General features: G+C 44.3%; 1 protein-coding gene across 4 annotated transcripts in view; it reads right to left on the bottom strand.

The window, feature by feature from the left end:
- Window positions 1–25,628, bottom strand: part of LOC120920034 (catalase-like) — a 68,948-nt gene that overhangs the window by 29,611 nt on the left and 13,709 nt on the right. For 2 of the 4 annotated variants that reach the window (XM_040331939.1, XM_040331942.1), the window contains 2 exons: window positions 21,939–22,110; window positions 16,922–17,705 (listed from right to left, as the gene is read on the bottom strand). In XM_040331939.1, the coding sequence (XP_040187873.1) occupies window positions 17,662–17,705; window positions 21,939–22,110 (216 nt within the window). In that variant the 3' untranslated portion in view covers window positions 16,922–17,661. Of the gene's footprint in view, window positions 1–16,921; window positions 17,706–17,739; window positions 18,205–21,938; window positions 22,111–25,628 lie in introns of those variants that run through there. The other 2 variants (XM_040331940.1, XM_040331941.1) reach the window with 2 other exon arrangements.

Genomic DNA, 25,628 nt, shown 5'->3' with positions numbered 1-25,628 from the left:
TTACGCTGAATACAATTTAAGGAGTTTTACTATAAGATGCATAATCTAAATAGAGGTTTTTAAAGGATCTTACACTACAAGGAGTCCTATGTTTATGTATTCTTTGCCTGCATACCCCGGATTGCCAGTATTACTATAGGAAGTCCACCTACACGGCAGAAGCGTCTGGAGACCTACTATGTTAGTTACCAGTGTATGTATTGATTTTATATACCGGTACATAGTTTTTTTGGATGTAGTGGGGGGGTTTAGTCCATATCTATTGTCACATTTGTCCCCTAGTTAGGGAATAGTATATACAGCAGCAGACAGATATAGTTACACCAAGGAGCGAGTGTCACTTAATTTATAATACTCCCTACTGACTCCACCAATTGTGGAAGACAGTTCCAGGACCTTATTGCCCTGACAGTGAAGAACCCCCTGCGCAGCTTAAGGTTAAACCGCTTCTCCTCCAATCTCATTGTTTGGCCCATGTCCTCTTATACTCCCTGTGACTGAATTGTTTTTTTCCTACACTGGGTCACCATCATCTCTATCTGTTAAGGCCCGCTGGTTGCAGCTATGATCAAAGTTCCATCTGTCACAGTGCATGTTATGAGCCTAAAACCTATCAAAGTTTGCGAGTACAATGGTGTGTTACCTTTTTTTCAATAAATGGTGCCATATAATGCACTAGGCTGGTGCACCCTTTTTTTCTTTTTGTATATACTAAATGCCCAACGGCTCAAGTGACCAAAAACAATTTCCTTTGTACTCAATAAAATAGATATCAAGTTAAATATCAAGCCAACAGAAAATAGAGAAAATAGAGGGTGTGATCTTACGGCAACCGGAAGTGACGTTTTTGCATTCCACGACCAGGACGTTTTTATTGGAAGCTAGCGGTGGATACTGTCCTCGTAGTACAATATTTTTTCATCTCCCTATGCAGTGAATAACGCTATTTTAATGCTGGTATGACAAGAATTACCTTACTGTCGGTTTTTATAGAGCCTGTCATTTGAAGAATAAAGGATAAGACAACTGAGTTAGGCTATTGTGAGTTTTCTTTTATCCGAGTACTTATGGGATATCCAGTGCAAACTGTGACTCTGTCCATGACGTGGATGACAACCGATGATAACATATGAAGGCTTGATGTTTTCTACTCTCTGGTGAGTGAGTACCTCTAGGGGTGTATGACGTACGGCATGCAGAGTCTGGTGTGAGGTGCACATCTTCAATACCACATTAGGACCACCATCTGTACTTCTTTGGACTTTTTTCACCACTTGTAATTCAGATTTCCTTTCATGTGTGTTTTATTCCATATGAAAGCTGGTCACAATAAGAAGTGACAGTAGCGCTGCTGTAGTAATCATTGTACTTTTTGAAGTACTTGTGGACATTTTACTTGTTTGTAAAAAAAAATGAGATTGGTGGTGCATTTTCCAGAATACTACAAGTTTCCTTAGCTAATAATCATACAAAACTTTATTTTTTGTTTATCTCTCCATTTAAATGCTTGACAGTTCGCATTATGCCTCCATATATGACATTTTTGTATACACTGACATAGTCTGTAAAATTATATATATGCGTTTTATTTTTTGTCTAGATTTTTTCCAGAAATTGTACAGCACAGAAGATAAACATAAATAAAGAGAGCAATTTTCTGACTTATTATTTTACTTAGCAGTATACTAAAAGTAAGATGGATAATGCCATTACGTGTTATTATCTGCCAGGGTAAGACTGAGAATAACTTTATTCTCTATTTAGAGGTTTGTGTCAAGCCTGTCATAGTGCAGTAATAACAGGGGTAGGATTGAGAAATATCAGTGCATACAGAGAGGTGTGGGCGTACTCATAAAATGAGCAGATATTTCCTATGGAGGAGTTAATGGGCCCTGCATAGTTCTCATGTCATTACAGACAGTTGTTTCCTTGGTGCTTTGCTATTTCTCCTGTCACACTGCCTGCTGTTCACCACTTTGTGGAATCATTTTTGGAAATTCGTAAATCTGTTTTAAATTGGCCCTGGCAGTTTGAATACTGAACTGTTCTTAAGACATTAACCTTCCTTACCTGCAATTTAGTGGTTTTTACATATTTCTTTCTCCCTGTTGTCATATAATTCTGCTGGGGAAGAAGCCAATACAGTGTTTAGTGTTTTTACGTTTATCAGGTGATACAGTGCCTTGAAAAAGTATTCATACCCTTGAAATTTTCCACATTTTGTCATATTACAACCAAATATTTATTTTATTGGGATTTTATGTGATAGACCAACACAAAGTGGCACATAATTGTGAAATGGAAGAAAAATTATAAATGGTTTTCAAAATTATTTACAAATACATTTGTGAAAAGTGTGGTGTGCATTTGTATTCAGCCCCCCTGAGTCAATACTTTGTAGAACCACCTTTCCCTGCAATTACAGCTGAAAGTTTTTTTAGGTATGTCTCTACCAGCTTTGCACATCTAGAGAGTGACATTTTTGCCAATTCTCCTTTGCAAAATAGCTCAAGCGCTGTCATCCCCACAACATCATGCTACTTCCACCAGGTTTCACGGTGGGGATGGTGTGTTCAGGGTGATGTGCAGTGTTAGTTTTCCTCCACACATATCGTTTTGCTTTTAGGCCAAAAAGTAATGTTTGCTGTGTCTCCCACATGGCTTCTCGCAAACTGCAAATGGAAATTCTTATGGCTTTCTTTCAACTATTCAACTATTGCTTTCTTCTTGCCACTCTTCCATAAAGGCCAGCTTTGTGGAGAGCACGACTACGAGTTGTCTTGTGGACAGATTCTCCCAACTGAGCTGTGGATCTCTGCAGCTCCTCCAGAGTTACCATGGTCCTCTTGGCTGCTTCTCTGATTAATGCTCTCCTTGTCTGGTCTGTCAGTTTAGGTGGACGGCCATGTCTTGGTAGGTTTGCAGTTGTGCCATACTCTTTTTCATTTTCGGATGATGGATTGAACAGTGCTCCGTGAGATGTTCACAGCTTGGTATATTTTTTTATAACCTAACCCCGCTTTAAACTTCTCCACAACTTTATCCCTGACCTCTCTGGTATGTTCCTAGGCCTTCACAATGCTGTTTGTCCACTAAGGTTCTCTAACAAACCTCTGAGTGCTTCACAGAACATCTGTATTTATAGTGAGATTAAATTACACACAGGTGGACACTATTTACTAATTAGGTGACTTCTAAAGGCAATTGGTTCCATTAGATTTAGGTAAGGGTTATGAGAGTAAAGGGGGTTAAATACAAATGCACGCCAAACTTCTCAGATATTAATTTGTAAAAAATAAATAAAACCATTTATCATTTTCCTTCCATTTCACAATTATGTGCCACTTTGTGTTGGTCTATCACATAAAATTCCAATGAAATACATTTACGTTTTTGGTTGTAACATGACAACATTTGGAAATAATTATGATATAACCCCCCCAGCATCAACAGCTCCCCCAGCAACAATATATCCTTCCCCAGGAACAAAATACACCCCCAGCAGCAATAGATCCATAGCATTCAGCATCAATAGACCTTAAGCACACCTCAGCCCCCTTTGCCAGTACATACATTTGGTGCTAGAGGTTCCCCCACATTCCCGCTGAAAAAGGTCCTGCTAAAATTTCAATTGTATTTGAGCTTGATATTAAAGCTTACTTGAATTTTACTGGGAGGGTTCCAGACCACACAAGGAAACAGCATGCTTCCCTACTCAGAGAGCCACATTGGAACTGTGCAGATGCCTGATTAAGTAATTTGGTGTTGAAAATCTATATTTATCTCCCATCTGCTGCACCTTCCCTAGTAGGTGTGAGGATCTTGCTGATACTAAAGCATCTTCAGGTATCTTTCCCTTGGATGGGCTTTCCACGTACATCTTTCTGGTTGGTGGTAGTACCATATACAAATTCTGTTTTATCTTTGATAAGCAGAATAGGAGACAGACTTAGAATCAACTGCATCTTTATTGGAGGCCATTAACAGAACAGTATTATTTATTATAGGTACTTATATAGCACTGAAAATGTACATACTGTATATATTTTGTACATTCACATCAATCCTTGCCCTCAAGGAGCTTACAAATCTTAGGGTCCTAAGGCCCCTTTCACACGATTGGACCATTCAGGTCCGCCTGTCGGTTTTGACGGCGGACCTGAACAGCCGCTTCATGCAGTCCTATGGAGTGTCGGATATCAGCGGAGACATGTCCGCTGACATCCGACCCGATCAGCCAAAATCGGACTGATCTGTTTTCATCAGATCTCCCCATAGAAGACAGCGGCGCTGCACAAGCCCCGCCCCGCTCAGTGAGCAGAGAGGGACTTGTCATCCGCTGGCTCAGCAGAGATCAGCAGAGAGATCTCCCGCTGAGCCCGCGGGAGCTGGCGGACTCCGTATCGACGGAGTCCGCCTGTGTGGAAGAGGGCTATCTCACATTCCTATATAAACTTGCAAGGGCTAATTTACCTACAAGCATGTCTTTTGGAGTGACAGAGGAAACCAAAGTAGTTTTGTGGTTGAGATCTGAACCAACGATCTTAGCCTTGCTAGACAGAAATGCTAACCACTTAGCCAGTATGCCACATAAATCAATTGTTAAATTGTTCCCCATAGAAATTGGAATGAGCACATTACCATGCATAAGTCACACTGTAACATTTGGTCAATTAATAAACACGAGAGGATTACTCACAGTCTTTTTTTTTTCTAACTCCAAGTTAGAGTCCAAGGCCCGGATTCACATACCTGAGCGCATCTTTATGCCTGGCGTAGCGCATCTCATATGCACTATGCCGACGTAACACAGAGAGGCAAGAACAGTATTCACAAAGCACTCGCTCCGTACGTTGCGCCGGCGTAACGTAAATTCGTTGGCGCAAGCCCGCCTAATTCAAAGTAGGTGGAAGGTGGGCGTGATACATGTAAATTAAGCGTGACCCCAAGCAAATGAATGGCCGAACGAACGGCGCATGCGCCATCCTGTGGACGCTTCCCAGTGCGCATGCTCAGAATCACGTCGGATCGAACGCCTAAGATACGTCGAATCACTGAACGTAACCTACGCCCAGCCCTATTCACGTAGTACTACGTAAACGACGTAAAATACGATGGCTGTTACGTGGTCCATACCTTTGCATGGGATGCGCCTCCTATATGTGGAATAACTTTACGCCGGACGTACAACATACGTAAACGGCGTAGATTACTGCGACGGGCGCAAGTACGGTCGTAAATCGGCGTATCTCGGTCATTTACATATTTGGCGCGTAAATCAATGGAAGCGCCCCTTGCGGCCAGCGTTGGTCGGATGAAGCCACATTTCAGGCGTATCTTCCATTAAGAGTCAGGCGCATTGATACGACAGTGCATCTGTGCACTTAGGCGGCGTATCTCAAGATACGTCAGCGTAAGTGTTACCTGAATCCGGGCCCAAGTGTCTAACCAAGTGTACACATATGCTACAATATCAAGATGACAGTACCACAGTGATGCCCCGTACACACGATCACCTTTTGTCATGAAAGAAAACAACGTTTTTCACCATGAAAAAAAACAAAGTTTTTCCAACTTCATCATAAAAAACGACATTGCCCACACACCATTGTTTTTTCAAAATGCTCTAGCAAAGCGCGGTGACGTACAACACGTACGACGGCACTATGAAGGGGAAGTTCCATTCGCCTTTGGGCTGCTTTAGCTGATTCCGTGTTAGTAAAAGACGATTTGTGCTCTACTGTCTGTTACAGCGTGATGAATGTGCATACTCCATTATGAACGAGTTCTCCCGTCTCATAACTTGCTTCTGAGCATGCGCGGGTTTGAAATGTCGTTTTAGCCCACACACGATCATTTTTTACAACACAAAAAACGACATTTTCAAAAACGACATAAAAAATTAAAGCATGTTCGAATTTTTTTTTGTCGTTTTTCAGAAGACGGAAAACGATCTTAACTTCCAGAGAACAAATATTTTCTGTAGTAGTACAAATATTTTCTGTAGTAGTACAAGCATATAACTTTTTGGACAAACAAAAATCATATATATATACAGTGCATTTATAAAGCATTCAGACTCCCTTCACGGTTTTTAATTTTGCTCCACACAATTTGGTTGTGTGGACCAGATTCTCTATCTCTTGCACCGTTTGGAATGCCCACTCTGTCTGTAACAAATTCACCTCTCTCCATGACCTCTTTATCACTAACTCCATTAATCTACTCACCATTACAGAAACCTGGCTTCATGAATACGACACTGATCCTCCTGCTGCCCTCTTCCATGGTGGCCTTCTCTGGACTTACTTCCCCAAACCCAGTGGATGTAAGGAAGGGGGAGTGGGAATCCTTCTATCCCCACATAGCACCTTTTGGGAACCTCACCCACCTCCCTCTATGTCACTCTCCTCAGTTGAGGCAAATTGAATTCGTCTTCTCTTTCCAGTTTCTTTAAGGATAGCTGTGATTTACCGGCCCACTGGACCTTTATCAGCCATTCTTGATGACTTCTCTGCCTGGCAACCCTACTTTCTCTCTTCTGAAATCCCCACAATCATTCTCAGTGACTTCAGCATCCTTGTTAATACTAATTCTCCTGCTACTTCTAAACTTATCAGTCTAACCTCTTCTTTTGGCCTGAATACATGCTTCTATTTACTCTGATGACAACACCCTTGACCTTGTTTTCTCTCACCTATACACTCCATGCAACCTCTCCAACAATCCTTTTCTTTGTGATCACTACCTTATTAGTTTCACTCTCTTCCACCTCCTCTCCCTCCAACAGCCAAACAATATTCCGTAGAAACCTTTGTCACCTTAACCCTTCTTTTTTCTACTACGCTACTGACAAAGTTGAATGGTTTCTAAGGCTGAATAAATACATCAAGTTAAACCTGATGAAAAAACATAGCTGCACTCTTGAGCACCTGTGGCGCAATACTAAGTTTCAGCTAATATAAATCTTCCCTTCAAAAATACAATTCCTGCCTCCTCACTGCCAAGCAGACCTATTTCATCACTCTCATTAATATTGCACTGTTTTGGCAATGAGGATTGCTATCCCGCAGGAGTTAGAAGTGTGGGGGGCATGATAAAGCCAACCCACCCACGTTTTTTTAGTGCCATTTAAGTCTGGCACTTAATGTGGGTTTCGACCAGGACGCACACGTCCGCACGCAGAGATTTCAGGTGGGAAAGGACAGCTACACGTTTGGGTTTAGCATCGAGCCCACGCACATTCCATGTAACTAATTTAAGCGAAGCCATGGTGGGTCCCAGGGAGGTTTAGCATGCAGTCGGATCCACAGTATGCGGCAACCGGTAGGAGAAACATAGGTATATGTAGTGCGGTACAATGCGTAATGAAGGGTGAGGAGAATCACACCTAAAAGAGCGGCAGATCTGTGCAAGCAAGCAGCAAGAGTCAGAAAACTAGCAACGCTGGTTGCACAGAGTGTCACCCCTAGTATTAAAAAACAATCGAGACATGCATAGAGAATACAATGAAGTAGAAACATGAGGTAAGTCAAATGCAGATAACACTTTAAATTTAACCTATAAACTCTGCCATCTCTGGACCAGCACGGCATTATGTACAAAAAGCCATCCTCCACGGCCGTGGAGATGGCGGCTGGCCAGGGAAACAGAACTTGAAAAAACAATATGGTCCGCCAGATCAAAAACACAGAGGACAGTTGCGTAAGTCCAAGATCAATCGTGGCGGGTTGGTGGGGCGACTAGTAACTGTTGAGCACACAGCAGTGTGGGGTGGAGGATGTGCAACCAGTTCAAGTGAGCACAGATGGAGTGTCTGAGAACATAAAGGATCCAACAAATGGGGGTCCAGGGGGAGAGGAGAGGAGAGGGCCCACAAGTGGCAACATTTGGCAAAGAAGCAGCACATGGGGGCCAGACCGCCCATGGGGGATCAGTGGGGGGACAAGTGGGGGGTAACAGCAGGAGAGGAAAAAAACAGGAGGGAGAAAAAAAAGGGAAAGTCCCCCCCAACTCACGGTTCATGAAGGTGTGGGCAGTTCAGATCCAGAGCAGCCATGCCGCATCCAGGCAGCCCAGAGCAGCGGCTTAGAGGCGGAAGGAGTGTGCAGGGCTCAGGCTTGAGCAGGGCCCGCCGCCCCGCGATGTTCCAGCCAAGACAGGACAGCAGCAGGGTCTTCAAAAAATTGTGTCTTTCCATCACAGACCACATGGAGCCTCGCGGGGAACAGCATAGCATAGGTGAGATGATGAATGCGCAGCTGGCGCTTGGCCTCAGAGAATTGCGCTCTCTTCTTCTGCACCTCGGCGGAGAAGTCCGGAAAGACAGCAACGGTGACATTACCTACCGGGATGTTCCCCCGCTCCCGGGTGAGGTACAGCACAGCATCCCTGTCCCTATAGTTCAGGAGCTTTGCGATGAAAGTGCGCAGGGGTGCGCCGGATGGTGGGGGCCGAGCAGCCAGGCGGTGGGCACGCTCCACCACAAATGTTGTCTCTCTGCCATAGGTTTTAATCAGCAGATTCTAGAGGAATGTGGGGGGGTCAGAACCCTTGGCTCTTTCGAGGAGACCCACGAAGCGGAGGTTACATCTTCTTAGTCTGTTTTCCATATTGTCCTGCTTGTGCAGGATGATGCTGAGTTGGTGCTGAAGCTGTTTCGTGGTCACCTGCAGGGGTGCGATGTCTGCCTCCACGCGGTCCACCCTGTGCTCAGTTTCGGTCGTCCTCTCCCTCAGCCTCTGAATATCCTGCCGGATGAGGGAGATATCTATTTTGACCTCCTCAATCTTGGAGGTAAGGGTGGTCTGGCAGAGGGAGACAGCCTCGAGGATCTTGGCAGTGTCACCTGAGGGAGGCTCCTCCGCAGCCTGAATGGGGACGGCGCCATCTTCCTCCACATGCTCCCGGCCGTCATGGCGATACTTGTCCAGCTTGGCTATGGCTTCAGAAGCCCGCTTTGGAGGCGACATTGGGGGCCGGGATGCCGCTAGTCACTGTGGGCAGCCGTGCACCGTGGTTGGAGAAGGATTTCCCTGAAGGATGGGTAATAAGGATGAAGTCTCAGTCCCCATTTTCCCAGGGACATTCCGTCCAAAATACTAGATGTTCAAGGAGTTTGGATAAAAAGGGAGCAAAGAGATGGGGCATAGGTTATTAAGATTGGTGGGGTCCAATGAAGGCTTTTTAAGTATGGGGGAAATGCATGTTTTAGAGAGTTGGGTAAGATGCCAGAAGAGATAGTAAAGGATAGAGCCTGAGGGTGACCATAGCATTTGCTAGGGAACAGGGTCCAGGGGACAGGTGGTTAGGTGGACGTTAGAAAAAAGATTAGCAACCTCATCTATAGTGGTGGGGTTAAATGAGGGAAGTAATGATTGTACCTGTGGACATGGAGTGTTATTTTGGGAGAGGTACCTGTACAGCAGAGATCTCCTCACAAATTGTATCAGTCTTTTACCTTTCCAGCACTGCAGGACACAAAATTTAGTATCATAACATCTTCCATAAAAACATAGCACTCCTGAGTCTAGGCCACCACACGTTCTATTTTACAGTATATTTTTCAGAGGTCTTCACAGGCTGAAGAAGGTGAATTATGTCATCATGTCATTACTATATGAATGAGAGACTAGAGTTTTCTTCTTAAACAGACAAAATAAACAGCACTCATTACAGCTCAGCATTATTACAATAGCATTATTCCAACAAGCAAGCAATATCTGTTTGCCTGCAACTTGATTGCATTATACATCTTGGTATCACTTACTTTCCCGGATATCAGTGTAATCACACAGACACACAAGTAATGGCAACTAATGAGAGATAATTGTATCGCAGAGGAGCAAGGACAGTCCTAACATCAATTACATCCACTAATAGACACAAGGAAGCCTTTAATAACACTACTGATACCAACACAATTAGCTTTAATGAAATAAATAGCAAAGGACAATTGTGTTGCTATAATCCTGAAGTTTGTCCATTTGGATCATTGGTTTCAAGAAGTCATCTACAAGAGCAATGCAATTCTGGACATTCAAATGGTTATTATTATTATTTTGATACAGAATCAGAACATAGATTGCAAAAGTGATTTCAACAGATAGATAGAAAGATAGATAGATAATTAATTTCACCGGCTCTCTGCTCTGCCCCTCCAGCGCTCACTGGGCCCAGCACTTACATTCGCTGGGCTGTTTAAGGGGCAGGAGTGGCTGGCTCAGGTTCTCAGGGGCTCACTGAGAGGCTGAGCCAGCTGCTGGTCAGGCATCTCAGCGGAAAAATATCCCTTCTTGTTGTGAGTGCTGTCTGACTGCTGGCCATCTCTTTCCACAATTTCCTGGATTCCCAGCATGTTTTGCAGCTTCTCTTCTGCTATTTACTTGTTTTTAAAGGGGTTGTAAAGGTACAATTTTTTTTCTTAAATAGCTTCCTTTACCTTAGTGCAGTCCTCCTTCACTTACCTCATCCTTCGATTTTGCTTTTAAATGTCCTTATTTCTTCTGAGAAATCCTCACTTTCTGTTCTTCTGCCTGTAACTCCACACAGTAATGCAAGGCTTTCTACCTGGTGTGGAGTGTCATGCTCGCCCCCTCCCTTGGACTACAGGAGAGTCAGGACGCTCTCTACGTTGCAGATAGAGAAAGGAGCACAACCGTTTTAAGGACTACATATCCCATTGAACCTTGCTGCATGCAAGCAGGGATTCCAGTACTAACTCTGCCTCCTGAAACTCCTCCTCTCAGCACCTCTGTAGTTCGGTGGCAAGCTCTGTGAATTCTGTGACATAGAAGTGCAGGGCATTGGCAATATGTGTCAGAGAATTCAAAGAAGTAAATGTGTGGAGAACTTCACAAAGTACGTTTACAAACACATAGAAAGAAAGAAGAATTGTACAGGTCTAAAGGTTGTACGTGCCTAAACATGAATACTTTAGGCACATATTTTATGGAGGATCTTCTGCTAGCTCTGCCAGCAAGAACCTGCGTTTCCTTCAAAAAATGCGCATATGCCTATGTGTACAACCCCTTAATGTGGAAAAGCTTGCAAGGGTGCTGACCCCTGCTCTACACTAAAGTACCATATAACCCCTTTCTTTTCTTATGTCAGGCAAAGCAGGATGATCACCTGTAATTCACTCCTCCCCACTAGCATATATTTACCTCTCCTTCCCTCTCATCTTGCTCCATTCTGACATCAAGAGCGATGTGAAATACCCAGGGCTTTAAGATATGGAGGAGTATGTGGCTCACTCCCCTTTTCTCATGTGGTAGAGCTGATCTTGTGATTGGCCCAGTGCTGTCAAATGGATGTAGCGCACACCCTAATGAGACGCAGATTCCCCACTCTGCACAGCCAGGCATAATATACACTTTATTTAGAAGAACTTTCCAGTGCTTTGTTTTTATATTTTAATTAGGGGAATAAACTTGGATAGGGGTATTATGGAATTGTTAAAAACAGTAGAACTCATCCGCTACACAAAACTCCATCCCTTTACACATGCCTCTGGCAACAAGAGTGGTTGACCCTCTGGCAGCTTCCTCACCCATGCCTCCCGGCAATGACCAGGCTCTCTCCCACAGATCCCTGGTCTCACGTGGCAGGGCCCCAGGCTTCAGGCCTACACCTCTGCTGCTGCTCCACACACGCCCACCAAGGCCGCAGCCCGAGTGGAAAAGAAACCCAATCACTTGACCTTCACAGAGTAAATACCCTATCTCAGCATTCTTGGTGGCCAAAGAAACTCCTGCTGATTGGCTGGGAGAAGTATATACACTCAAAACCTAAATCCACTATAATTCATCACACCGATGCCAAAGGTAACAGTGCTACATATTGACAAAAGGGAGAAATCACAGTAAACACCAGGCTTAGGAGAACCCCGTTTGATCAATAGACTACAAATTAGCCAGGCTAGCTACCACCTAGCACAGCTAAATTTACTAGCAGCCCTGTTTAGGACAAGGGTGCAACAATTTCCCTCTGCCAAGGAGACTACGTCTTCGGAGTCTGCAAAAAGAAAAACATATGCTCTCAAGCCTGAGAGCCGATGTCCTGGCAAAATGTGGATAGGGAAGGGGAACAGGAAATGATGAACTTTAATAACAAATACATTTGGCATTCCACATGAAGACAAGTGAAAAATAACTTATGTAGAATTACATTTGGCATTCCACATGGTACCAAGTAAAAAAAGCAATAACAATAACATTAGAGCCTAAATATCTATCTAGCTAATATTTACACAATGATGTAATTGAAGATGAACATTACTGTACACGATTAGGGTACTGTCTCTCCTCATCTGAGGAAGATGTAGAGTATAAACACATTAAAACATTGGACTATGCAATATTAATAATATGACATTTGGCAATACAATATAGTATAATCTACTAGTATAGCAAGATCTGTGCAGAATAAACCTTTATATGCATATCTGAAGTTTTGTCTACCCTCATCCAAGAGTGACCAAAGGTGTGATGCAAACACAGCAATATATCCTAATATATAATTGTATATATACAATCCCTAGCAAAATAACTGTACATAGAGTACATAGAAATATTGACACAATAAAGAAGGCCCCACTCCCTAGAGAGTGACACATTCTTCCAAAATACATTTCAGCCTATTTGAGAATAAAGTTCACTTAGTAACCTATAGTTGAGATAAGAAATTATTGCAGAGTGGCACACCACTCCTCTTCCAGAGAACTTGCAAGACAAGGAACAGGAGATGTAGACACAGACATCTCAGGCCTAATACTGGAGGTATGGGTAGTTGAGAGAACTTCCTCCTCTGCAGGCTCACACTGTTGCTCAGCATTACTATCATCAGACCATCTCTAATGCCAAGAAACAGTATCAGAAAACAATTCAGAGATCCGATCAGCCAGAATATCAGAATCAGACTCTGTAGAGAACTCTTCAGCCGGGAGCAGATTAAACTTTGAACATGCAGCAGCAGCCTTTCCTGACTCTGCTCCATTTGTGGCTACAGGTTTGACAGTCCCAACAGGCACACTGCCCTCACTCACATCAGGCTTACCCGGCTCAGTAGTCTTCTCCCTGGGAGGTTCCACTATCAAGGAACATAGGTGGCCCCGACCGTGGCCATGGGAGATCACTGTTGCACCTGGCTTTGGAGCAGCCATGGTAGCTGAAGTAGCAGCAACTTCAGCAGACATGGTAATGGTGGCAGGGACCACAGGAGCTGGTTCCAGAGCAATGGTGGCGACACACTTGATCCAATCCACCTGTAGCACCCATGGGGGAGAGGCCGGCGATACCACTTTCAGAAGCGGCTCCCGCAGTGTCCGCAGGTGATCCAGGCCTGGACGTTAGTAGCCAGTTCTGAGCACTTTGACCATAGCAGCCCAATTGCTTCATAGCCTCCCGCCATATAGAGTGCCAGGCTACCTTTTGGTACGTACCGCACTCCGATGTCCCCTTCAACACTGGTGTAAAGTGACAAAAGACCATTCTGACAGTCACACAAGAGCAAAAATACACTTTTGGTTCTTCCCCACATAGTTCAAAAGGACGAAGAGGACACCCTTCCGCAGAGCAGGTAAGTATAACATGATTGTTATTTAAAAAAAAAATGAACCTTAAAGCCTCGTACACACGGTCAGACATCAAACAAACTTTCCCTTGGATTTTTGTCCGAAGGGAGTTGTCTGGTCACACCCGTAGCATACACACGCTCGGACTTTTCTGCAAACTTTTCTAAAACTTTCCCAACATCACGTGGTTTTTCTGCTCTTTACCGCCACCCTTTGGTTAACTGCTATTGTTGGTTGATTTTAACATTGGTTCTGAGCATGCGTATTTGCACTTTGTACAAAAGTCCGATGGCTTGCTGTACACACGGTCGGACTAGGCACCATCGGACTTTTGTTTCCCGAAAAGTTTGCCCGTTTGCAGACCAAACTTTTTGTCCGATGAGACCCGAAAAAATTTGTCCGATGAAGCGTACACACGGTCGGACTAATTTGAAAACTTGCTGATTTTCAAGTTTGTTGGCAAAAAGTCCGTCCGTGTGTACGGGCCTATACACATGATCGGACTTCCATCAGACTTTTCCGTGGATTTCTGTCCGAAGGGCGTTGTCCGTGAACTTGGTATGCATACACCCAACAGGACTTTTTCAGCTAACTTTCACCAAATTACAAGGTTTATCAGCCCTTTGGGCAACTTATGCTATTGTAGGCTGATCTTTAGCATTGATTCTGAGCATGCATGCTTGTACTTTGGACTTAAGTACACACAATAGGATTATCCTCCATCGGACATTTGTTGCTGGAAAGTTTGTCTGTTTTCACAGCAAACATTTGTCCGATGAAAAACACAAAACATTTGTCCGATGGAGCATACACACGGTCGGATTGTCCGATCAAACAGGTCCGTCTGACATTTGTTGTCAAAAAGTCTGATCGTGTGTATGGGCCTTAACTGTGTCTGCTACAACAGTGTTGTTCTTTTCTATTGTGTCCACTCCTCCACAGTTTACTACTATACATACAGTGTTAAGTGACCTTGTAAAGCAGAGATGTATGCCCATACAGCTGTAGCAGAGCACCTGTGCACACAGTCATTATTCCATCTTCAGAAGAAGATTCCAGCTAATGAATCCTGGCCTGATCTTCCAGCCTGTCCTTTTCAACCTTTCCATAATTGCTTTATTAGGGTACATTTCATGATTCTGCTGGAAGTGCATTCTACATCTTGTGGAAGAAATCTTTATTGTGAGTACTCCTATTGTTCAGTAATAGGCAATCAGTGATGCTAAGAGAATCGGCAATGCCTTTTTGACAGACTGAATAACTTTTTCAAATTTTATATCAGTTCTGGTAAATATGCACAAGTATTCATAGTATTAAACTTTAATAAGTAAACAGGAAGGTATAAAGTGCATATGCACAATGTGATACATATGTATGTTTTTGTTTTAGAATGCATTGTTTAGCGTAAGGTGCACTGTTCAACCACTGCACAATATTTGTGGCTATTGTCTCTCAAATAATTACCTCTAATGTTTATTTTTTTCAAAGATAGACCCTTCCTTGCCTCTTCCCCTTATATTACAGTCTAACCAAAATGCTTACATAGTGTACAGCCACTGATCAATATTTATGGATATTTTCTCTTAGATTGTACTCTCCAATTGTAATTGCAAGATAAAATCTGTCTTGTTTGCTGTCTATTCAAGTGCTGGCATATTGTCCTGATGCCGGTACCGCGTTTTGCCGCGATTAGCGGCGTTTTACCGTGAAAACTGAAAGCTTCTTAACCCAAAATTTTGCGTCTGAAAAACGGACATAAAACTGCTTTAAAGCGCCAAAAAACGTGATTGTGTGCATGGACACATAGGATAACATTAAATGTGTTCAGGGGCAGTTGAAAAAAATGCCCAAATGCCTCTGAACTCGAGTTTAGCAGCGTCTCGTGTGCATGGGGCCTTACATTTCCCTCTTGCTGCAGTGTTTTGCCTGCTAGTCAGATATCTCTTGCTGATTTATCCTGAGCCTTTTCATGCCTGAGCCTAAGCCAGAGCCAGAGCCTGCCCCTGCTCTGTACCTGTATCCAATACCTTGCTGCCTCTTATCTGCTCCGATTGTTCCTGACTCCAGTCCTGGTTCCCCTTATTACTGTTCGTTGCACCTCCAGTTTTACTCTGTTTACCAATGCTTTCCTGTTTGTTTGCACATTTTGTATTATAGTTAGTTTGCTAGTAAGGTTTTCTGTCACTTGGTTAGTTAGTTTGCTTGTTAGGGTTTCTGTCCATTGGTTTATGGTTCACTTCTAACTTAATGTTTACTGTATATTTTGTTTGCTGGTGTTTGGATGGATTTTGTTTCTGTCTGGTTTTGGTTTTCTGAGTGTGTTTGCCCACCTAAGCCCTGGACCATTTGGCTGGCCAAAGACCAGGCCACTTTTTGCGATTCTGCACTGCGTTGCTTTAACTGACAATTGTGCGGTCGTGCGACGTAGCTCCCAAACAAAATTGACGTCCTTTTTTTCTCACAAATATAGTTTTTTTTTGGTGGTATTTGATTGCCTCTGCGGTTTTAATTTTTGCACTATAAACAAAAATAGAGCGACAATTTTGGAAAAAAAAGCAATATTTTTTACTTTTTGCTATAATAAATATCCCCAACAAATATATATAAAAAAATGTTTTCCTCATTTTAGGCCGATACGTATTCTTCTACATATTTTTGATAAAAAATCGCAATAAGCGTTTATGATTGGTTTGCGCAAAAGTTATAGCGTCTACAAAATAGGGGTTAGTTTTATGTCAATTTTATTATTAATTTTTTTCCCCCTGTCCTCGCACCCAGCTCTCTTGGCATGCCTCTTCCAGAACATCCACTGTGTCACACTCACCGACCTTCACCGGCCAAAAGTCCATCTGTCCCAATAGCTTCTCCAGCCCCTCTGTTTCAGGAGACCTCTTCAATGACCGTGTAAGGATGAGACTCCCTCCCAGCTCTCCCGGGCTCCTACGCTGGGCCTTGCACCCCCCCAGATAGTGATGGGGCACCTGCTGCTATCTAGGACTCCATTCTCTACTTCACCCGGCTGACAACTCCTCCCCAGTGAGCTGTTACCTCAGCTTATATAGGAAGCCTGCCCCCTGCCAATACCAAGTGGGGATTGGTCAGGGCTCCTCACATGAGAAAAATTCTCAAGGATGATCAGTGGAAACAGGATGTACCCAAGCTCAATTTTGAGTGTCTTGGCAAAGGCTGTGAATGCTTATGTACATGTGATTTTTTTTATTTTTAAGAAATTTGCAAAGATTTCAAACAAACTTCTTTCATATTGTTTGTAGAATTTTGAAGAAATTAATGAATTTAATCCATTTTGGGCTATAACATAACAAAATGTGGAAAAAGTGAAATGCTGTGAATACTTTCTGGATGCACTGTAAATATAAGAAAAAAAACTACCAACTGCACATACAAAGGGTTAAAACCGCCTGCAAAGCGCCACCGCTCATTCAAAAACGACAACCGCGATGCCCATTCAAAAACGACGGTAAAGCGCCGACACCTCATGGTGAAAGCAGCCTAAACGTTAATCTGGCTCTTTGGGGTTAAAGCCAGCCTTTAAAATAAAATGTTTTATACTTACCTTTCCTTTGACCTGTGTGTTAAAACTCCACAGTTTTGTTGAACCTTGTGTGCTGCAGATATCCTACACTTTTTGGAGTGTCAAACACCTGTTCCCCTTCCATGCTCTGTGGTTCCTCCCATTGGTGTGTATGTCCAGTGGTGTAGGAGTTGGTGGGAGAGACTACAGTGCACAGTGGGGGGGAGCAAGCATTTGACAGAAGTTTAGGTTACCTGCAGTGGGCGGGATGCAGAGGGGTTTTTAAAACACAGGCTACTGGAAAGATACCTATACAGCATTTTGTTTTACAGACTGGCTTTAGTTTAGTTGCATCTCTATAGGGACAGGGTCACTTTAAGTGAATGGGAGAAAGATTGGAAGATTCAGGACAGCAGGAATAAATACATGAGCAGATGAGCAGTACATTCGTTCAGCTTCTTTGCAGTAAATTGCCTGGATTTGGAAGCTCAGACTTTCATCTCTCTGGGTTAATTGCTGCTCTGAGGTCTGATGTTCTCCCACATACCAGTCTTCTTCACAGTATAGCAGGAGCCTTAATTCCTTCCCTGAGCTGGGATTCTGCAAACAGCACACACAACCTTGAGAATAAATAGGAACCTCCTAAGAGGTCTGTGTCTCTTATGGAAGAAACCTACAGACAGATTATACCTGAGGTCACATCTGTATGTCGTTATTAGCGTTTGTGTATTGTATTTATGTTTGGTATTGAAGCTGGAGTTCTGTTAATCTCAGGGCAAAATGAAATGCAACATTGACTTAATAAGATGGGATCAGGTCAACACAGGGCTAAGTGGAAATGAATGAGGGTTATATCAAATCTGGTATGTTTGCAAAATAAACCAGGTATGTATATTTGTATGGTTGGTTGAACATTTGTAATGAGTTGGCTACTCATCATTAGGGTCCTGCCTGTGTTTATTTGTTCTTTATATGGTTAGGCTCCATAGTTGAAGGTAAATCTAAAGGAAATGTTCCCATTGGTAGATTGACGGTGCCGTCCAATACAAAAAAGCACCCATGTTGGCTTTTTCTGCTGGTCATCTTTCAGAATCCTGATCTGCAAGGTAAAATTAGACAATTATAAAAAAAAAATGTAGTAACTGTAAGGGCCCTTTCACACGGAGCGGATCCGTATTGATCCGCCCCGTGTGTGTCCGTCGGCTCAGCGGGGGTCCTCCGTAAATCCCCGCTGAGCTGTCGGCGGACAGGGCGGTCCCCGCACACTGTCAAGAGACCGCCCTGTCTTTGCTCTGCTCTCCCCTATGGGGAATCGGATGAATACGGACCGTGTGTCCGTATTCATCCGATCCGTTCCACCAGATGGAAGAAAAATAGGGTTTTCTTCCGTCTGAAAAAGCGGAACTTTGCGGACGCGGATCGTTACGGACGTTAGCGGATCCATCATCCGCTAACGTCTGCAATCCCATAGGGATACATTACAAGTCCGTAAACGGACTTGTAATAAACGGTCCGTTCGTCCGCCCGTGTGAAAGGGCCCTAAGGCCCCGCACACACGTCCGAGAAACTCGACGGGCAAAACACATTGTTTTGCTCGTCGAGTTCCTTGTGAAGCCGCCGAGGATCTCGGCGAGCCAAATTTTCCCATTGGCCAACGAGGAAATAGAGAACATGTTCTCTTTTTGGCCCGACGAGATCCTCGTCGGTTTCCTTGGCGAAAAGTGTACATACGACCGGTTTTCTCGGCAGAATACGTCTCCCATCGAGTTTCTTGCTGAATTCTGCCAAGAAAAACGGTCGTGTGTACGGGGCCCTAACAGTATTTAAAACACATGTAAAATGTATCTATGAATATATTTTTGGGGAATGTTTAAAACCCCTCTCAGGTGCAATTTGTGTTTCCACTACAAAGGCAAGGGCGGATCCAGAGTCTAGTCTCGGGAGGGGCACTGCCAGAAAATAAGGTGTTGCTTACAGAACTCTATTAGGTGTCCGATGTGTCCGCTGCAATGTTGCAGTACCGCTAAAAAATCAATGATCGCCGCCATTACTAGTAAAAAATATTTAAATATAAATGCCATAAATCTATCCCATAGTTTGTAGACGATTGTCAGGGACTGCAGACATGGTACAAGAGATGGTCAGAGACTGCAGACATGGTACAAGAGATGGTCAGAGACTGCAGACATGGTACAAGAGATGGTCAGAGACTGCAGACATGGTACAAGAGATGGTCAGAGACTGCAGACATGGTACAAGAGATGGTCAGAGACTGCAGACATGGTACAAGAGATAGTCAGAGAATGCAGACATGGTACAAGAGATGGTCAGAGACTGCAGACATGGTACAAGAGATGGTCAGAGACTGCAGACATGGTACAAGAGATGGTCAGAGACTGCAGACGTGGTATAAGAGATGGTCAGAGACTGCAGGCATGGTACAAGGGATGGTCAGAGACTGCAGACGTGGTATAAGAGATGGTCAGAGACTGCAGGCATGGTACAAGGGATGGTCAGAGACTGCAGACGTGGTATAAGAGATGGTCAGAGACTGCAGGCATGGTACAAGGGATGGTCAGAGACTAAACACATGGTACAAGAGATCAATGCAGCCTCATCAGTGCCCACCATTGCAGCCTCACTGTGCATATGAATGCAGCCCCACCTTTGTGTATAAATTCAGTCCCACTTTTGTATATTAATGCAGTCCCACTTTTGTATATCAATGCAGACCCACTTTTGTATATCAATGCAGACCCACTTTTGTATATCAATGCAGCCCCACTTTTGTCTATGAATGCAGCCCCACTTCTGTATATGAATGCAGCCCCACTTTTGTCTATTAATGCAGCCACACTGTGCATGGCACTCACCATGGCATTGCCTCGATCACACACAGCAGGTATCTCCTCTCCCGACGTGTGTCATGGAACAAACAGGAGCTGTAGGTCTGTGTTCGGCTCTAGCAAAGTCCCACCCTAGACGGGCTTGTGTGATAGACAAAACACTGATTCAATCAGTGTTCCATCTCCATCTACTATCACATGAGCAGGTCTAGCACAGGCAGCACAGCCGAACACAGACCCAGCTCTCACACACAGCCAGAGATGCCCGGTGTCATACACGCAGGAGAGAGGGGAGTGCTGCAGTCAGCTACAGCTCAAAGCAGCCTACCAGCCCTGGTGATGAGAGAGGGAGAGAGAGTTAGAGACTCGGCAGCGGGAGCTGCAGGCACCGCAAAGCAGTTTAAAAGCCAATGTGACATGATTGCCTCGGGGGGGAGAGCAATTGCCATGTTGCCATGTTGCCCCCCCCTGGATCCGCCGTTGCCACAAAGCAGTTTAAAAAAAAATAGTAAAAAAAAAAAAAATTTTTTTTTTTTTTTTTTTTAAAGCCAATGTGACATGATTGCCTCGGGGGGAGCAATTGCCATGTTGCCCCCCCCCCTGGATCCGCCGTTGCCACAAAGCAGTTTAAAAAAAAATAGTAAAAAAAAAAAAAAAAAAAAAAATTTTTTTTTTTTTTTTTTTTAAAGCCAATGTGACATGATTGCCTCGGGGGGGGGCAATTTCCCTGTTGCCCCCCCCCCTGGATCCGCCGTTGCTGTGTCCGTCCATGAACTCAGAGAAATGGATTTTACGGTGAGTACAAAAATCCTATTTTCTCTTCCGTTCATGGACGGACACAGCAGCATTGACCTTAGGGACGTCCCCAAGCAGTGTCAAAAATTTTGAGGGATGGCAAAAAACACAGAAAACCAAGCTTCACCCCAAACAAACCAGAGTTCTTATGCTCTTATGCCACGCAGATTTTAGGCTGCATTCTAGCGATGACCGCTAGGGGGCGCTCCCATTGTGATCTGTGTATAGTATGCAAATTGCATACTAACACTGATTCACAACGTTGCGCGAGCCCTGCGTACGCAAATTACATAGTTTGCGTACGTCGGGTTTCGCTTAACGTTACACATCCTAATAGCAGGCGCAGCCAATGCTATAGGATACCCAGCGTTCCCGCGTCGCGACGTTCGAATTTTACGTCGTTTGCGTAAGTGAATCGTGAATGGCGCTGGACGCCATTCACGTTCACTTTGAAGCAAATGACGTCCTTGCGACGTCATTTGCCGCAATGCACGTCGGGAAAGTTTCCCGACGGAGCATGCGCTGTACGCTCGGCGCGGGAGCGCGCCTAATTTAAATGATTCCCGCCCCCGGCGGGATCATTTACATTGCGCGCGCTTACGCCGGGCAATTTTGCCGGCGCGCCCTCGCAATTTACGGAGCTACGGCTCCGTGAATCGAGGGCAGCGCAAATTATTTGCGGGGGCGTAGGGCAAAATCGTTGCCCTGTGCCTCCGCAAATAATGCGCAAGTCGTACCTGAATCCGGGCCACTGTTTTGTATGTGGAATGTGACTTATCAAGCTGTAGTAATTACCTCCTCTAATTGCGGAGAAGGGACGTCTGGGAGATGACTAATGATTAGCTCAACTGGATGTCATTGTCTAAGAGAAGGTGTATTGAAGCCCCCCCATTGTGTACTGTGTGGGTGGAGAGTTCTTTGTCCCTGTGATTAACTTTAACATGCTGTACTGTATATAAGAAAGCTAAGGAACCATTAAAGTCATTCATACATTTTGAAACCAGTAACTAGAGCTTGTGTCTCGGTTATTTGGGGAATGGGATGGATCGTGTCTGCTAGATTGTGGAGTGTCAGATAAGCTGTCGTGGGTTGGTGGAATGAAATGTCGTAAACGGTGGTGACCGTTACACTCTCCAATCCAGACAACTGGGATAGAGAGGCTGATCTTAGGGTCCGTGGTACAATATCTCACCTGCTCCTTTAGCGTGTACCACTCGCTCAGGGATCCTCTCCCGGCCAAAATGCGCCATCTCATCAATGAACACCACATCCTGCATCAACAGTGGCCCCCGAGGGCCGGCCGTAAGGACATTAAGTTTGTCACCAATGGGAACTCCGGCCCCGGTGGTGAGGACAGTATTTTCCTACAGAGAAATTGATAACAAAAAGGGACATTAGGTCAGCTTTTTAAGATCTCCAATTAGTTCAAGTTCAAATTTAGATGCTGCAAAATATGTTCAACGATTTTGTACTACTACCTGCCTTGCATGTTCTCCCTGTGCCTGTGTGGGTTTCCTCCAGGTCCCCCGTTTTCCTCCCATATTCCTCCCAATGCTTTGAGGGTTTTTGGCTCCTGTCTAAATTGGCCCTGGTTCGTGTATGTATGAATGTGAGTTAGGGACCTTAGATTGTAATCTCCTTAAAGGGGTTGTAAAGGTACAATTTTTTTTCCTAAATAGCTTCCTTTACCTTAGTGCAGTCCTCCTTCACTTACCTCATCCTTCCATTTTGCTTTTACAGTTGTATTCAAAATTATTCAACCCCCACTGAAATTGATTGTTTTGGCCAGTTTGACATTGATTTTGATCATTCAGTCATCCTGCTTACAATTAAATCAAAGAGGCACGTGTAGGTCAGACAAATATAACATAACATTTATAATGAAATAACCACAAATGTCTTTTCTGTGCTCACATCATTATCAGTTTTATTCAACCCCCAAGTGACATTCAATCTTAGTACTTAGTACAACATCCTTTTACAGTTATAACAGCTTTTAAACGTGAAGCATAGCTTGACACAAGTGTCTTGCAGTGATCTACGGGTATCTTCGCCCATTCGTCATGGGCAAAAGCCTCCAGTTCAGTCACATTCTTAGGCTTGCGCACTGCAACTGCTTTCTTTAAGTCCCACCAGAGGTTCTCAATCGGATTTAAGTCTGGTGACTGCGATGGCCACTCCAAAATGTTCCAGCCTTTTATCTGCAACCATGCTCTAGTGGACTTGGAGGTATGCTTGGGAACATTGTCCTGTTGAAAGGTCCAACGTCTCCCAAGCCTCAGGTTTGTGACGGACTGAATCACATTGTCATCCAATATCTCCTGGTACTGAAGAGAATTCATGGTACCTTGCACACGCTGAAGCTTCCCTGTACCTGCAGAAGCAAAACAGCCCCAAAGCGTGATTGAACCCCTGCCATGCTTCACAGTGGGCAAGGTGTTCTTTTCATCATAGGCCTTGTTCTTCCTCCTCCAAACATAGCGTTGATCCATGGGCCCAAACAGTTTCATCAGTCCACAGAACACAATCCCAAAACTTCTGTGGTTTGTCCACATGACTTTTTGCATACTGCAGTCGACTCTTCTTATTCTTTGGAGACAGCAAGGGGGTGCACCTGGGAGTTCTGGCATGGAGGCCTTCATTACGCAGTGTGCGCCGTTTTGTCTGAGCAGAAACTTCAGTACCCACATCTGACAAATCTTTTCTCAGTTCCTCAGCAGTCACACGGGAACTTTTCTCCACTCTACGCTTCAGGTAGCGCACAGCAGTCGAAGTCAGCATCTTCTTTCTGCCACGACCAGGTAGCGTTTCAACAGTGCCCTTTGCCTTGAATTTGCGAATGATGCTTCCTATGGTGTCTTTTGGTATGTTTAACATATTTTCAATATTCTTATAGCCATTGCCCTTCCTGTGAAGAGTAATCACCTCTTCTCTTGTCTTCCTGGACCATTCTCTTGACTTCACCATGTTTGTAACCACACCAGTAAATGTCTAGAAGGAGCTGAGTATCACAGTCATTTTAAAGCTGCCTAATTAATGCTTATTAGGCTTTATTGCTGCTCCCTGACATCCACAGGTGTTTTCAATACCTGATTGAATACACTTCAATGAACCTCTGTTCTTCAGAGTGGTAGTCTTTAAGGGGTTGAATAATTGTGTAAATGAAGAATTCACAAAATAAACATTTACTACTGTATTACAAAACCAATTGATGTCATTTTAGTTGCATATGGTTCTTTAAGAAGTCCTTGTAGGATTTCATTCTGAATACAATTACAAATGTACACTAAATTCCCTAAAACCCTTTACAGCATTGGGGGGTTGAATAATTTTGAACACAACTGTAAATGTCCTTATTTCTTCTGAGAAATCCTCACTTCCTGTTCTTCTGTCTGTAACTCCACACAGTAATGCAAGGCTTTCTCCCTGGTGTGGAGTGTCATGCTCGCCCCCTCCCTTGGACTACAGGAGAGTCAGAACGCTCTCTACATTGCAGATAGAGAAAGGAGCTGTGTGTTAGTGGGCGTCCTGACTCTCCTATCAGATAGGCACTCTAACTAAATAAGCTCATGGACAGGGGCGGACTGACCATTGAGTCACTCGGGCACTGCCCGAGGGCCCCATGCCACAAGGGGGCCCCATCAGGGTTGCCAGGCTCAGTAAAACAAGGGACAGTATGATATGTACGAAACCGACACGCTTTTGATGTGAAAATCCCGAGATTTTAGCTGACCCGCCTCTGCACTGCCTCCTGGCATGGTGGCCATCTGTAAGCCCAGGGGCCCCATAATCTTCTGTTGCTGGAGTCCCCATGAGTTATCAGTCCGCCCCTGCTCATGGAGCAAGCTGACAACGCTGCTGCTAATTTGCCAGGCAGTGGTATAGCGTTGTCAACCGGCAAAGGGCAGGTGTTCCGTCAGATTAGGCGACCCATGAAAATCGTGTAACGGAAGTGACATTCAGTCAAGGCCATCTTAGTACACCCGCACTCAGCCACTCTAAGCCTACAGTCTAAAGTCGCCAAGAGGACATCTTTTTACACCCACCGAAATCTTGCATTTCACACTAAACTGAGTATATATCGAGAAATACAGGGGCAGATCCTCAAAGAAATTACGCCGGCGTATCTCTTGATACGCCGCGTAATTTCAAATTTTGCACGTCGTATCTTTGTTTTGGTATCCACAAAACAAGATACGACGGCATCTGTGTTAGATCCGACAGGCGTACGTCTTCGTACGCCGTCGGATCTTAGATGCAATTTTTCGGCTTCCGCTGGGTGGCGTTCCCGTCGTAATCCGCGTCGAGTATGCAAATTAGCTATTTCCGACGATCCACGAACGTACGACCGGCCGTCACATTTTTTTACGTCGTTTCCGTTCGGCTTTTTCCGGCGTATAGTTAAAGCTGCTATATGGTGGCGTACTCAATGTTAAGTATGGCCGTCGTTCCCGCGTCTAATTTTGAAAATTTTACTTCGTTTGCGTAAGTCGTCCGTGAATGGGGCTGGACGCCATTTACGTTCACGTTGAAAACAATGACGTTCTTGCGACGTCATTTGCAGCAATGCACCCTGGGAGTTTTTACGGACGGCGCATGCGCAGTTCGTTCGGCGCGGGGACGCGCTTCATTTAAATGAAACACTCCCCCTCCCCGCCCAATTTGAATTCCGCGCCCTTATGCCGCGAGAGATACACTACGCCGCCGTAACTTACGCCGCAAATTTGTTGAGGATTCAAACCAAAGTCAAGTAAGTTACAGCGGCGTAGCGTATCTTACATCTGCGCCGGGCGCAGCGTATGTATGTGGATCTGCCCCACAGTATTTAGAAGTCTGTGACACTGTTTTGTTATTTAATTGTAAAAGCGGCGGTCTTCTGTCA

The sequence above is a fragment of the Rana temporaria genome, chromosome 13 (assembly GCF_905171775.1).
Source record: "Rana temporaria chromosome 13, aRanTem1.1, whole genome shotgun sequence".
Lineage (NCBI taxonomy): Eukaryota > Metazoa > Chordata > Amphibia > Anura > Ranidae > Rana > Rana temporaria.
The sequence above is the reverse complement of the archived record's forward strand: the minus strand, read 5'-3'. Positions and strand labels throughout refer to the sequence as shown.